This window comes from Pristis pectinata, chromosome 9 (genome assembly GCF_009764475.1).
Source record: "Pristis pectinata isolate sPriPec2 chromosome 9, sPriPec2.1.pri, whole genome shotgun sequence".
NCBI classification, from domain to species: Eukaryota; Metazoa; Chordata; class Chondrichthyes; order Rhinopristiformes; family Pristidae; genus Pristis; species Pristis pectinata.
This window is the reverse complement of record NC_067413.1, coordinates 58603297-58620100: the sequence shown is the minus strand read 5'-3', so window position 1 is coordinate 58620100 and position 16804 is coordinate 58603297. Positions and strand designations below refer to the sequence as shown.

Below are 16804 nucleotides of genomic sequence, written 5' to 3'. Positions count from 1 at the left end.
TACTGAATTGCTCTCCAAAAAAAAACAGCCATTACATTAGTATTCAAGTCCTACTGATCTTATAATTGCAAATCCACTGGCTTCAGTAAATCACCTCGGAGTTGAGCACAGAGCCAACACCCACCTCTTCTGAAGCACCTTCCAAAATGGGAATCCACACAATGTGCCTGTGTGATAACTTCCAAGCGCTCCAACCTGGTTTCAGACTTACTGTCCACTCCTTTCCCTTCTAGATCACAGTAAATATCTTGAAAGGCAAGAGCTGCAAATGTCCAGAGTTCATGATTCTGCTGTGCATTACAAGGGTAATTTCATTTACTGCTACAACTTGTGTGCAACTTAGTCAAAGATTGGTATTATCCATGCTGCATTATAAAACAAAAGTGCTGACTTTGTTGACACAGCTGCACTGGTAAAGTCTATTTCAGCAGTACACCAGTAATGCACAATGGAAACACATTAGAAACTATTGCCTTGTTATTATACAGGCATTATTAATGATCCCTAGACTTCATGTTCCTTGCTGCCCACTCCTAATAACGTGTTATTCATAATGGTGAAAATAGATTCATGAATTGGGGACATCCAGCTAAAGAATCAATGTTATAGTGAAAATCTGTAAATCAAGGAATCCCTGTACTAATGCAATAAGATAACTGGACAATCACCTCAAACTCCCATCCAAAGTTCTGTGCTTTGGCCCAGGAATGGACAAAGGTCTGCAGTGAGCAGTCCCAAAATAAACACAAGCCAGCAATTTTTGGCAACTAACTGCCAACTTACAGTACTGTCAACAACTTCTTGACAATTGGGGTAACCAAGGAACGGTAAATGATTACTCAGAAACTGTTGCATCTTATCTGGACATTTTTGACTTTGATGTTTTTAAGATTCATTTTCTAGGATGTGGGCATCACTGGCAAAGCCATTATTTGTTGCCCATTCCTAAATGGCCTCGAGGTGCTGGTGATCTATCCTTGAGATTTTCTAGTTGTCATGTTGTAGCCATTATGGAACAGCTCAGGTAGCCATGGCTAATTCTGAAACATATCTTCTTAAAAGCACCATCAAAAAACATTAACATGATGTTATTGGGTGTACCATTAAAAGCCTGATCAGAGGTAGGCTCCAAGGGGGTTCAGAGGAAAGGAAGAGGTGCGCACAAGTTTAAGAATGAAAGCCCAGAGTTTAGTGCTACAGCAGTAAAAGGCACAGCTACTATTGGTAGTGGAGCTGTTAATATCTAGAAGGTTGAAAAGGGCAGGTATGGAACAGTGTGGATATCCTGGAAGGTTACACAGCTATAAGAAATTACAGAGAGATTAGAAGACCAACAGCAATATTGGAACAACAGTGATAACTTTGAAATTGAGGCACTACTCACAAAGAGCAAACACAAGGCAACTGTGATTTAGAAACTGTATTTTACAAGGGCAGCAGAATTTTAGATCTAAGTGGGAGGTGTTGCATTTTGGGAAGTGAAAATTAATAATAAAGTAACAAGTAAAATAAGTAAAAGGACAACCCTTAGGAGCACTGATATACAGATCTTGGGGTTCAAGTTCATGGCTCCCTGAAAGTGGCAACACAAGTAGGTAGGGTGGTAAAGACAACATGCTTGCCTTCATCGGTGAGGGTGTTGAGTACAAAAGTTGGGAAATCATATTGCAACTGTATAAAGTTTTAGTTAGGCCACATTTGGAGTATTGTGTGCAGTTCTGGCTGCCTCATTATAGGATGTGGAGACTTTGGAGAGGGTGCAGAAGATGTTCACCAGGATGCTGCTTGGATTAGAGAGTATTAGCTACAAGGAGAGGCTGGGAAAGGAGCATCAAGAGGCTGAGGGGAGACCTGATAGATATAAAATTAAGAGAGACATAGATAGGGTAGAATCCTTTTTCTCAGGATAGAAATGTCAAATGCTAGAGGCCACAGCTTTAAGATGAGAGGAGCAAAGTTTAAAGGAGATCGACAGGGCACATTCTCTCCTCAACCCCACTTCATGGTTGGTGCCTGGAACACACTGCCAGAAGTCGTGGAAGCAGACACAACAGTAACGTTTAAGAGGTATTTAGATAGGCACATGAACAGGCAGGGAATTGAGGGATATAGACCATATACAGGCAGGTGGGATTCATCTGAATTTGCATCATGGTCAGCATAGACATCACGGGCCAAAAGGCCTGTTCCTAATACAAGAGGCAAGACATGATACATCAATCAAGCCAAGAAGTAACAAAAATAAAAAAAAATCATGATTCCTGCATGAGACAAGCTGTGCTGGAACAGAGTTATGCATTATTATAGAAGTGGAAGTAGGTGGTTCTAGGTGTGCACGGTTGTGGTCTTAATGATGCAAGAACTAGTTTGCTCTGTCTCATACAACTGCCAGGGTGACTTCAAGGAGTCGGTGGCTAGAGTCCAGAGTGGGGGCTTTCTAATGTTTAGTTAAAAATAATTTTCTGGTCATCTGTACTACATAGCAGACATGATTGCATCTGGCAGATTGAAGATTGTGGAAGGTTTAAGAGAAGCAAAACTGGAGCCTGATTAGCTTCCAGATTATCTCAATGATCGCTAATAAGCAGGTGATAAATTTTAGGCACAAAAAGGAAAGGGATCTATGTAGAGCAACTCTGAAGCGACAACTGGCCAGATAGGAATAAAACCAGATGTACGTTAGCCTATGCAGCTAAACAGAGAAATTGAAAGAAAATAAGTCAGAGAAAAGGACAAAACAGAGAAAGGTCTTCTGGCCCATCAAAATTGCAGCAGTGCATTTCTTCATGAGCTCTCTCATCATTTCAACTCCAGAAAATCAGAGAGATAGAAAATATCAATTAATGTTATGTAGCATGATGTGAAACAAGCTAAAAATATAACTCTTTGGCATAATGTCTTTGCCATACTTTCAGCACCTGTTCATATAATAAACAGATTTTTAAAAAATTGATATTTGGAACTGGCAGCTTAAGCTAGTGCTCTCTCCATTAATGGAAGTTCAACACAGTCACTTACTCTTTTACCATTTCAGCTATGTGCACTGCTGTGGAATTTGCTCTGCTTGGATTACCACTATTCAAACATCATTAAAAGATTGAGAACAGCAACCATTTGGTTAATTTCCCAGACTTCTACAGTGTCACTGCAGGACTAGGTGGCACCACTACAATTTAAAGTCAGATGCAAAATTATCCTTCTTGAAAGAAACTTACAGATAGATGGCACACATATAAGTATTATTCAGGAATACTCATGTTTGTTCACAAAAACAACATTCAGTGACTGAAGCAAAATAGAAAAGAGCTACTGTCAAATGCTAATAAATAGACATTTCGGAGCTTAAGTGACTTCTGCATTTCATCCATTGTAATAAATCTAAAGTGCACCACCATACACATGGTAAATGTGAAGTTGTACTTTGTTACATCCAATCACATAGGTTAACTGAAATAATCTTGTCAAATGTTCATTCCCACTAGTGAGATAGCATAGTATTATACAAAAATTACAAGAACCCAATGCAAAAATAAGAGAAATTCAAAATACAACATAATTGGCACTTTAACTCCCCATCCTATGCCCAGTGTGACCTCTGTCTGTGGTCTCCTGCACTGTTACAATAAGCCCACCACAAGCTCAAGGAACACCTCATTTTTCACCTGGGCAAGTTGCAGCCTCACAACTCAACAGTGAATTTTCCGACTTTAGATAACACGCTGTTAGTGTCAGGACTGGCTGTCCATCTTTTCCTTTCATTTGTATATTCTAGCCTGCTTGGCATGTCACAGGAGGCCAGACAGTATAACATTACTCAGCCTTCACAACACATCACACAGATGAGTTTAACTACTCCTTAGTGGCCACATTTCACCCCAGAGAAATTTCCTTTGTTCTTCCCATTAACCTCTCCCACCTTCCCTGCAACCCAGACTAACTGGTTTTGTTTTCTGATACAAGGTCTCAGACCCAAAATGTTAACAGTTTCTGTTTCCATTGATGCTGCCTGTCCTGCCGAGGTTTTCAAGCTTTTTTGTTTTTTTATTTCAGATGTCCAGCATCTGCCATTTTTCTCCCCCCTATTTTCATTAAAATTCAAAAGTGCTATGTTGCAGCTCAGTCTCTGGCAAGGTCCCACTAAAGTTATCTCACCTGTCCAGATCAAAGGTAAGAAGGGAAAGATTTAAAGGGAACCCTGAGGGGCAACTTTGTCCACACAGAGGGTGGTGGGTATGTGAAACGAGCTACCAGAAGTGATAGAAGCAGTTACAATTACGATGTTTAAAAGACATTTGGACAGGTACACGAATAGGAAAGGTTTAGACGGATACAGGTCAAATGCAGGCAAATGGGACAAGGTAACCTGGTAGGCATCTTGATGGACGAGTTGGGCTGAAGGGTCTGTATCCCTGACTCTCCACTGAGCACAATAGCCTGGACTTCCCTGTAGAGCCATTGTCCCCAAATTTACCAGTTGATCTTGCTAACCTGGACTTGACTGGCAAGGCCCTGAGCAGCAGTAACAGGCTTTCAAGCAATATATTGGAGCACGATCACCCTCCGAACTCCTCAGAGTTTTTGGGAACTGGCAAAGCCCAGTCCCCAGATTTGTTAGTTGGCAAATCCATCAAGGTTTTTCAATGCTTACGAATGTCAGAAAATTTAAAAAATTTAAATTTAATAACGTCAATTTTTTTTAAACAAGCACTTGCAAATCATTAAATACGTAAAATATTACCTTATTCTTCCTTCCTTCTCCGTAACTCTAAAATCCAAATTCATATGAATGAACTTGCAGATCCTGTGCCAGGTTTAATCTGGGGAAATCAGCAGTGTTGCATAGCCAGTAAATTCAGGAATTCTACATTTGTCAGCAGTGCCGAAAATCTACTAGCATCTAATACTGAGAAGTGCTGCAGTTGCACATGGAACCTAGCAAAACCCAGACTGGTGGATCAGTCACAATGTGGGGCTGCAGTCATATCTATACCAGACCAAGTGAAATGCAGAGGCAAAGTAATGGTAAAATTATCCTTTTCCTAAAACATCATGGATTGTTGTTTTAAAACAAAATACGGCAACTGATGATGATCTTCAAGGTGCCCATCCACAAGCTGCAGAATGTCTTAAGTGAAATAATGTACTTGATCAGCTATGGGTAAATAACCTTGAGAAACTAGAGTAATAGGAGCTCTTTCAAACTACTGGGGAACTCAAAGATGAGAGCTGAGTTTGCAACTTCAAATTCAGTTGACACACTTACCTTTAAGTATGGTACCGACCAATGTAAATAGGACACAAAGATAAAGAAGAATGAAAGCACTATTTTGCAATAATGATTTCTGATAGAGGAATTAACCAACTTGTTAGCTATGTTATGCACAGTATTTGAACATCAACATACTCCAAATCAGAAGACTGCCAGGAATTTCTTCCTATACAAGTATTTGCAATATTTTTTGGTAAATGTTTCTCTGTTGCCCATCATTTCCAGGATCAGTAGGGACCCAACCTAGTTTAATACATCACAATACCTTAAAATTACTCAGACTTATGTGGATCTGTTGGAAAATAGCCATGGTTAAGTAATTTAAAAAAATGTTAATAGAGTATCAAAAAGCAATTTTAGCCAAATTTATTGTCAAGTATTTTTATTTAAATGGATACTTAACAAAAAATTATTTGAAATACATAACTCACTACATATTGAATTTTATTTATTCCTTTAAAGTACAAAGAAACCAAGTGCAAGTTTCTGAGCAGAGTGTGCAATATCCACATAACCAGAACTTGCAGATCCAGACACAGATTTTTATTGTCAACAGATTTTTTAAAAAAATATTAGCTACTGGTATTTACTTATTCAGAAAAAGAAATGGTAGCATCCTGTCACATATGGCTGATTATGATCTTTTTTCCTTTGAAGATGCACAACAGTTTCAATATACGATTAAAGTACAAGAATGATTGGGAGATTACAAACTCAGAGTTACCCTTCAAGATATGCAAGTGTCAAGAAATGTTACATATAAGCCCGTTTTGACCAAAAAGATCAGCTTATTATGATCTCAGCCCACTCATTTCCATTCTCCACAAGAAAATTTATATACAAATCAATTGTCATGCTTTGCAATTTTCTCGTTGCCATTATCCTTAAAGAAAACATCTGAAAACACCATGGATACTATTTTTTCTTAAGTAACATTACCCAGTGTGTAGCTCCTTAAGTAGGATTCCACTTTAGAAATGTCAAAAATAAACACAGTTATTGCTCTTTCAATGGAGAAAGTTTGATTTCCTTAACCAATTCTCAATTCAGCTAACTAGGAGTTAAGACATTGCTGTTAGCCAACAATAACCAAGGAAAATTATCCTATGTTTCATCCACCCTCCTCAAAATGCAGTGATCAATATTACAAATCGCACAATGAAGACCAGTGAGTGTTTTATAAAAAGTAACCACCTCCTCACTGAATCAGCATTGTGATACAATGCCAGCCCTATATTGGCTGACAATTCAATTCTTTTCTTCTAAAAGACAAAAAAAAAGATTCTAACCTAATCAAATGCTGTATGATAATTCAGTATCTTTTCCACAATCTGGTTCTACATAAAAAAAAGTAATTTAACCAGTGCCTTACATTTGCCATCCACCAGCCCAGTTCCTCAAAAATATTCACATCCTTTTCAAACTGCCTTCAAATTTCTTTGCACACTTGAAAATCCTGGTATTAAGATCCTTATTGGAACTAATATTCATTGGGACACAAAAGACAATCCCAATGGCACTCCTTTTATAATTCCTTCGCAGCTTTAAATATTCCCACAAACACTCAGCTGCCTGGTTTGAATTACATTTCTATTCAGCACTCTATTTCAGGCCTAGAAAATAGTAACAGGAGCTTTCTTTTTCATTAAATTAGACCAGTTAGTAAAATATAGCCTCAAAATATGCTTTGCCCTTTTTTGTTTGAAGATGTATCTCCCACTCCACTTACTACTTTATTTCATTTGTCTAGCAGATCAATAAAATCCTTTAAAATTCTTTCCTTTTTTCATCTTCAATATGAATTCTATCCATCTTTTCAAAAAATGTAATTTTCCATGTGTATGTGTGTATATACACACACACACACACACACACACACACGCGCGCGAATAAAACACCTCCATCCTCCACACTGCTTTTTCCGTTGTAATGTGCCCACTTCTGTAAAACTGAAAAGGTCATTACATTGAACCCTTACCTCTTCACCAACCCCCACAGGCACTCCTTGACCTGCCAAGTATTTCCAGCATTTTCAGTTTCAATACTATTAAAATCTTAGAGAGGCAAAATCTCTGCAATACACCAACAAATTCAGCATTTGTTAAAATGAGAGTTAATTTTTGATCAAAATAAGCAACATTGACAAAATAGCTCACATGCCACGTAATGAACAAAAGTCAAAACTGGTTTTTGATAGAGACTGAGCACAGTGTAACACCTAGTAGCCTCAAATGAAATTACCTTAATTTCAACTCTTCCATATTTCACCACCATTATTCCCCTGCATAAATATTAGCTAAGCATCTTTCCTATTGTGACAGCTTAGTCAAATGCACTGCAACCAACAAGTTCTCCAGAAGTAAAACAAAGATCTGCAGGTGCTGGAAATCTGAAATAAAAACAAAATAAAATTGGAGATGCTCAACAAGTGAGGCAGCACCTGTGAAGGGAATCACAGGGTCAACATTTCAGATCAATGATCTTTCTTCAGAACTGGAAAAGTTTGAAAACAAGTGCATTTTAATTTGCAGAGGTGGTGGTGGTGGTGGTGGTAAAAATGTAGGGAGTATCTGTGATAGAGTGATGATCAAGTTGACAAATGCTGCTGATGCCATTTAAAAGAGGGTGGGAAAGGCTTTGCTGGAGGTGGAAATAGTGGGAGATCAATGAGTACAGATTAATAAAAAATGCTAGAAATTTCAAAAAATTACAATTACTGGAAATCTGAAAACAAAACACTGGAACTAATCAGCATGTCAAGTACCATCTTTGGAGAGAGAAAACCAACCTAGTATTACAAATCAATGGCCTTGCATCACAGCTGGCAGTTCTCACACAAACAAGAAAGGCTGCTTATCTGAAATTGTTGAATCATGGGTCCCAAAGTTTACAACAAGCCTAGATGGAATAAATGGTCCTGTTAGAACAGTGAGGGAGGCCAAAAACTGAAATTAGAAGAGGATGGGATTGAGAATTGCACAGACATGCAACTGGAGGCTCAGTCATAAATCTGCTTTTGATTTCTCCAACAGAGGAGTCCACATTGAGAGTATTGAATGCAGTACACTAGACTGGAAGAAATGCATGTGGTTCATTCTCCACCCCGCAGTAAGGACCATAAAAGAATGGTAGATATAATAAGAAAACGGATTATCAAATTGATTTTCCTCAAAATGTAAATTGCTCAATGAGAGTATACAGAGAATCCAAGCCAGCGTCCCCCCTCACAGGTGCAAGATATTTCCAGCATTTTATTTTTATTTCAGATTTCCAGCATTGCACTATTTTGCATATTCTACAATGCTACTTGATGTTGGGCTGGAGCACAGCTCCACAGAGAACCACTCAATGGCTGAAGCATGCTGGGCAACATCATTCCCCACTTTCATGCCTGCACGTTGCAATCCAGAAGTTAGAGAGAAGCTGGAGCCAGACGCCAATGCACCTGGGCCTCCCACGCCACTGCTGGATTCAACCAAGTCCAGAAGCCAAGCATAAACATCCAAAGCTTTAGGTCAAGGACAGCTGTCATATGTAGCACTATCCTGTTCATTTGAATGGAAATGTCATTTCTACGTTTTTTTTTTAAAACTTCTTCACATCCTTCATTAATTTCTAGTACTTCAAATGTTTAGTACAATTTTAAATTTTTGATCTGTATGAGACACAGTTGGTATAGCTGCCACCTCACAGCTTGGTTTGGTTTTGACCTCCAGTGGTGTCTCTGTGGAGTTTGCATGTTCTTCCTGCCACTGAATAGCTTTCCTCCAGCGTGCTCCCGGGACCCACAGATTGATAGATTAATTGGCCAATGTAAAGTGTTTAGATGAATGGGAGAACCTGGGGTGGGGGAAGATGATGGAAATGTGGGAAGATTAAAGTGAGATAGGTGTAGGATTAGTGTAAATGGGCACTTGATGGCTAGCACAGACTCTGTGCCTATGGGCCCATTTCTGTGCTATATGACTACAACTAATACCTTTGGAACTGTGTTTAAATGTCTCTCATTATCACAAACATAAAAAATTACTCAAAGTGCTTTGACAGTGGTGAGCTGTTAGAGGTGCCCAAAGGAAGTGCAACTGTAGGAATGATTCAGCTTGAGATTCCAAGCAGTGGATGATCCAGCCTATTGACCTCTGGAGTGCACAGTGCTAGATTCAATAGAGAAGATAAGATAAGATATCTTTATTAGCCACGTACATCGAAACACAGTGAAATGCATCTTTTGCATAGAGTGTTCTGGGGGCAGCCCGCAAGTGTCGCCACGTTTCCAGCACCAACACAGCATGCCCACAACTTCCTAACCCGCACGTCTTTGGATTATGGGAGGAAACCGGAGCACCCGGAGGAAACCCACGCAGACACAGGGAGAATGTACACACTCCTTACAGACAGTGGCCAGAATCGAACCCAGGTCACTGGCGCTGTAATAGCATTATGCTATGGGGCTCTCCAACTATCAGAAAATCTCACATCCCCAACAACGCAGCTCAAACCTCATGGATTGGTTTAGAATAGTCAACACTATGAGATGAGGACTATGAAGTGTGTACAATGATGCAATTCTTGTTAAATGCCAAGATTCTCTATCTCAAATTGTGATAAGAGTGTGGAAGGCCTGTGCTTTAACATGCTTTGGAAAATCTCGTGACCTTGCACCTTTTGAAAATAGACTGGGAAGATGCACCCATTTGCTATACATATGGAAAATGAAAATAGCTCCAAGTGCAGTTCCAGCCACACCCAACAGGCAAAGATTCATATCACAAATTCTGAAGCCACTAAATGGATCCACAATCACGACATATAATATCTAAACCTGTTGCTCAAACAGCCATACACAAAAAGAACTTAAAACTTATTGTAAATCTATTTTTTGTTTCCTCCAAGGTCAATACAGAGTACAGGCTGTCCCCGGGTAATAAACAGGTTCCATTTTTACAGATGTGCCTGTCAATTTTGTCCACAAGTCAGAAAACATACAAAAAAAATCAGTCGATATGGTAACCATACCTTCACAGCATTATAATAAATGGCATCAAAAGCATACGACTGATAAGAACAATTACTAAAAGTGGCAAAAGGGAGGAAACTAGCTCTGCCAAAACAACAAACATAAGTACACTGGACTTTTGAATTTAAAAACATAATGGGAGCTTGTTCAAATGTAGGGGTGTCCATAAATCAGTTGTTCATAACGCAGGATGGCCCATATTGCAAATTTCCAAAGTATACCCATCATTCAAACACTGCATATATTTTAAAGATAACTACAATTTTAAGATTCAAATGTTTATCTGATCGTACAAATTTTGGCAGATGACTACCTTTTGAAAGCACAACTCAAGCCAAATTTCTTCTACATTTAGGTTATATTAGTCCCAAGGTACTTAACATCTGTCACCCTCAAGCTGTTTTGTAAATCAGTGCTCTCTATAACTTTATTTTGTGTTTTGCTGCAAGATCTTCATTTGTAAATTTGCACTCAAGTTTCAGAATCCAAAGAAAAAGTTTATTTTTAAGCAGCAATATAGAGCAGTGCATGGAACAATGCCCAAGTAATTAATGTATCCATGATTCAAGTACTGCTGATACTCTCATTTTTGCAAATTGTTTGCTTCAAATCTGACCTCTGAAACAGTCCAAGTCTACCACTTTTACATGGCATTGCAATATATTCATTTGCAATGACTGTATAACTATTATCAGAGCTTGAAGCAATTCAAAAAGTCTTTTTCCAACTAATTTGGTAAAAGTCTACATTGTTTTTGTGTCTTTTACCCAAAAATGTTTGTGCTTCAATCACCAAAGAACAATTAATTCTACCATTTCTTTTCTGGCATAGTTGACAAGTTGTTTTCTCACCTTTCCACATTTCAAGATGCAATTATTGTTCTCTAACTCTCTTGGGCTGTGAAGGAAACCTAGGCTCCTTTTCTCTATTGCAAACTGTCTTGAACAATACTTTTTCTTGATGTCCTCCACCATCACCAACATACTAAAAGTCGCCAGACTTCCAATAGTAAGATTGAGGCCATCAAGTCATCATCTCAGCACCAACATCCTCCAAATCTACTGGCAGAAAAAGTGAGCCAACATCAGTGTCCCCTTCCAGGTCAACAGAGGATCTACTTACACTCAGCTGGCTCTGAGGCTCTGGTCATGCCATTTACAGGCTTGACGCCAAAATCCCAAAGCAGACTCTATTCAGAGTTGCATCATGGCAAGGGATTACCAGCTTGAAAGAGAAAACTATTCAAGGATATTCTCAAAGCTACTATGAAATGTATAACATACGCCCACCAACGTGAGAATTCCTGGCCACGACCATTCATAATGGAGGCTGACAATTTAGGACTGCATTACAAGCCTCAAGTGCCCTTCTCGAAAGCATGGAGAAACCATGCATCAGCAGCAGGAGAGCACTACCTTCCAAACCACCCAGTCAAATACTTCCTGCCTCCATAGCCTCATCAGCCACTTCAGGACTGGAGTGGAAATAAGTCATCCTCATTCTCAAGGGACTGCCTAAGAGGGATATTTTTACCTTTACTACTTGTTGATCACCTGCAGTACATCTAATTAGTGGTGTATGTCCAAATTGCCTAGGACTTTAGACCTACAATAAATCTTCCTTAACATCTTTTTTGATTACAGTGCAAACATTGCTAATTTCCTGTAATCCTCCTTTCGCTGAGTTTTATTGACCTCCTTTGTATTCCACCCCCACCCTCTGCCCCCCCCCACAAAGGTATAAGGTTCTCACTGCAGTACATTGACGTGAACAGTATAGAACACCACTAAAGAAATCAAACTAGTGTTCATCACAAAGAAAAAAGTCTTAAGTATTTGAGCAGCTTATTCCTGCCATATTTCTAACAGTCACTCACAGTAGTTTCATGCTCCATTAAGACTTTCCTACAGTTCAGTGCCCAAATTGAATGCAGCTGCCCCTATGGAGTTTAACCAACAGTACATACAACTGAAATATCACTTACTTGCTTTTGCATTCTAACTGTCTGGAGATAAAGGCCAACATTTTATTCACCCTTACTCTCTTGATCTGTTGTCAAAGCAAAAGCTTAATTTCAATCCTTACTCACTAAATATTAACTTATATTACTCAAGGTCCTCAATTATTCTCTCCTTTAATATGTTACATAATGCTTTAAATATAATCAGTGGCTGTTAGCTACTAGGGCTCTCTCTATACTTTTTAAATTAATTGTCCTTCAATCCTCAGCAGCTATTCCAGTTTTGAACATGTTCATAACCTAATATCAACAATAACCTCAAAAACAAAAGGATTAAATTTACTATCTAGAACTATTTATGCAAATGACATGTTCAATTCAAAAATTGATTTAAAAAAGTGTGATCCCAAGATTTATGAAGAAACAATCAAGTTCAAGAGCAAGAAAGTCAATGATGAGCCTGTACAATATATATTCATTCAGACACAACTGCAGCATTGTATCCAGATCTGGGCATCGTACTTTACGGATGATGTGAAAGCCTTAGATAGTTGCACAAGAGATTAACTAGAATGATTCAAGGAAGGACTCTGGTACCATGAAAAGACTGGAAATGCTGTGGCTATTCAAGGTGGCTGAAAAGCAATTTGACAGAGTTATTTCAAACCATGAAGAGGCAGCACAGCAGATAGGGAGAAATTGTTCCCTTTGGCCAAAGGGTCAAAAACCAGAGGAAATAGAGAGAAGGTGATTGGCAAAAAAAAGACTGGTTAGGATCTGGAATGCACTGCAGGGGGTAGGTAGCTGAAGCAGATTCAATTGTAGTGTTCAAAATGGAATTAAAAATTTGTAGGTCAATGAGAAGTGGGAGAAAGAAAGATCAACCATTGCACTTGCATAGACTCAGCACAGACTCAGTGGGTCAGTAGGCCTCCTTCCATGCTGTAATATTTCTGTAAACAGGCTACTGCATTCTTTGTTTTAATCTGTAACAAATACTTCATCATTCTCATGAAGTTACATTTCTATATCAGACAAGTAGTTTTTGTGAACACTACCAGCAATATAAGTTACAAGTACTGCTGCTCCAATTTCTCTCCTAGTACCCCATTAGGCTCAATGTGGAAATACTGGCACAGAGAACAGCATCCATATTACTGGTATGCGACTCACAGCTCATACAGAAATTTTAATTTGGAATATGTTGGAAACTTGCTTAGATTGCCGTTCAACTTCTGGTGATTGTTATGTGCATTAGTCGCATCATATTGCTATTGTAAAGAACATGAAAGGTGTGTGAAATTATGGTTGTAGTTTCAGATGATACCTCTATGGACAGATCCAAATTATACTGCCAATCTCTTCACCCTTCCACCCAGATAATAATCTTCTCTGCAGACACACTAATACCAAGCTCTGATTAATAACCAAAAAGTTTATTTTTTTACTGTTAGGAATGAGTCACTACTGCAACAAAATTAACCCTTATAACTGTATTGTTAAAGACATTTAAAACTCTGCACTGGCCACAAATGCAAAACATTACAAATGCTAGAAGTCTAAATAGTAAGATTCTGGAAGTACTCAGTAAGTCAGGCAGCATTGATAATTCAACATTAATTGTTTCACTAAATCATTGTTCCAAAATTATCCATTTCTTTCACTTATCTATTCTAAATATTTCCCGCAATAGCAAAAAATGTAAAGTCCAAATGACTCAACGTCCAAATGGAGAGGAATGCATGAATACCTCCTAAAATTATACTCTCAAAAGGTTATCAGTTATGCTGATGCTTTAAGGCAGTGCAATAACTTAACAGGATTCTGTGGCTCAGGAAGGAGATTACACTGCCTTCATATAATCTCAATTAAAATACTGTCATCTGCATTAACAATATTCAGCAAGTAATTTAACATTAATTCCTACAAGTCAGGTTTGATTTTGCTATTAGGTTAACAAACTCAAGTGAAAAGAGGCTATCAAAAACCAAGGTCTGTCCGGACCATTACAGTGCTTTTAATTAAAGCTTAAGTAATTGTAAGCTCCACCATGTTAAATATATTGCTGCTCTTTTTCTCCAGGTGCAGCATAATGATCTCCAGACTGGAAGAATCAACAATTAGCCCACATTGGGAATTTAACAAGCACAAGCTGTCCCATGCCACCCATCTGTAGAATTAAAACATCAAAAAGATTTAGAGAAAGATGAGGAAGATTATATTCCAGTGCTAAAACACTGCCTATGGAATTATAACTAATCTGTGTGCATTCCCTCAAAATACTGCATGCTGCAAAACAGTTCATTAAACCAATTTTACACAAATTGTTAGATTCCCATCCCAAATTAAGGGGCAAGATTCCCGTGTTCCCAGGAGCTAGAAGGAAAATGTTTGGTGTTTTACGTTTTGACTAGCTTACCTCTGAGCATCAAGTTGCAAAAAAATGCAAACTTGTAGTGAATTTCCTTATCTGTTAACGCCAGGAGATGATCCACGTCCAAGTAACCTCTAATTATTCCCCTAATTTTGAGATCAACACCAATACTAACCGAGAACACTGCATTCTGCAGCCCGAAAGGAATAGGAGTGAGTCTGGCTAAAGCCACCACCTTCAGTCCGCTACCTCCTTCCACCACTTTGACCACGGCGCTCAGTTGATCGTTCGCCCGGACCTTGGCGGAGACCCACGCTGTCAGCAGCCGCTTACAAATCAGGTGAGCGATGAACGTCCCGATCAACACGCCGACCACCACTAGCCCCAACCCCAGCACGAAGCCATATAAGTAACCAGCAGCCACATTCAGCACGATATAACCCCAGCTGCAGGGGAATGACACGGCGATGAAACCTACGACGAAGAGCAATGCCCCCACCAAGCTGTCCAAGCTCTCCACCCACAGCAGCAGATCCTTCAGGTAGCGCCGCACTAGCGCCAGAGAAGTGAAGCAAACGATGGTCAAGGCGCAGATCAGGAGGAAGCTCTTTAAGCAGTTATTCAAACAGTAAGTGGCCTTGGGGTCTCCAAGGATGGGCAGCTCGTTCTCCATGCCCTGGTGCTGTAGGTTTAGTTCCGGCTTCACCTGCACTCGCTCTTCGTACGAAGCCACGTCCACTGCGTCCGTTTGGCTCAACAGCAGCGAGTTGGGGCAGGGTCTCTGCAAGCTCCGACTCAATGCCAAGTGACCTTTGCTCAACTTCTTCAACACTTTGGTAAAAAACAGCCAGGATGCAACGCCAGCGTTCCACATATTGAATCGGAAGTAGAAATTAAATCATAACGCTTCGCAGAAATCTACTCCTCCTCAAAAATCTCCAAATGCGCAAAAAATAAACAGAAAAATCCGATGCGACTCGGAAAGGTTCGCTCACTTTTTTGCCGAAACTCTACATCATTGAGCGTAGCTGCAGACCTGGGGCGGAGTGAGTGAGGCTGAAAGTGTTTCCCAAGGGCTCCTGCTGCAGCGACTTCACACCAAAGGGGGAGGGAGGGAGACGGGTGTTGGGAGAAAGGATGGGACGGGATATTCCCGAAGGCTGAGCAAGAGATTTTTTTTAGATGCTCCCGCTGCCTGTGACAGGGCAGCTAGTGGACGGGAGGAGGATTCCTGCCACGTCTTCTCGACTCATCCTCCCTCAGGAAGAGGTTGCAAAGAAAAAAATAACACACCAGCACGGGGAGCAGTCTCTTGTCTCCCCGCCACCTAGCGGGGCCCCGGGAAACCACGCGCCCGGGTACCCGGAGCGCGCGGAGCCCTCGCCACTCCCCGGGAATCTGTCCCGCGCCGACTTGCAGCCGCCATCCGCCCGGACTCGGCTCCGCTCGGCTCGGCGCTGCAGCTCAGCAGCGGCCGCGCACCCAGAATGCTGCCGCTCTTCCTCCACGTGACTGATTGGCGCCCTGTTTTGAAAACAAAAACTCTGCGGCAGTAAATACAGAGATTTAGAAGGGCGGCGGGGGAAAAAAAATCGGTGTCTGCGAGGTATGCAGTGACAGGACTGTTGTACTCATGTTAGTGTGCTTCTGATAGTAACGTCTCGGGTAAGTTATCGATTCTGGTGAAAGGTCATTAATATGAAATGTAGGGGCGAAGCTAGTTGCAACCACCAGCAGTTTTCTGCTAACACAAGAGACTGCATGTGCTGGAATCGGGAGCAACATTCTGCTGGAGGAACTCCTGGTGAAGGGTTTCGGACCAAAATGTCGACAATTCCTTCCCTCCCACAGATGTTGATCGACCCTCTGAGTTCATCCGGCAGGCTGTTTGTTGCAGCAGTTTTTTGCTGATCTGGTGCAGCACAGGAACAGGTCCTTCGGCCCCATGAGTCGCGCCAACCATCAATTTACACTAATCCTACAATAACCCCATTTTATTCTCCCTGGATTCCCATCAACTCTCCCAAGATTATATCACTCACCGACACACTAGGGGCAATTTACAGTAGTTAGTAAACCTACCAAACCTCATGTCTTTAAGGTGCGGGAGGAAACTGGATAAAACCCAGGCAGTCACAGGGAGAGCATGCAAACTCCACACAGACAGCACCAGCAGTCAGGATT

The 16804-nt window shown here is 40.3% G+C and overlaps 1 protein-coding gene across 1 annotated transcript in view; it reads right to left on the bottom strand.

The window, feature by feature from the left end:
• tmem64 (transmembrane protein 64) overlaps positions 1-16087 on the bottom strand; it is a 62290-nt gene extending 46203 nt beyond the window's left edge. The window contains 1 exon segment of the mRNA XM_052023810.1: positions 14796-16087. Within this exon segment, the coding sequence (XP_051879770.1) occupies positions 14796-15494 (699 nt within the window). The 5' untranslated portion in view covers positions 15495-16087.
• Positions 16088-16804: the final 717 nt, after the last annotated feature.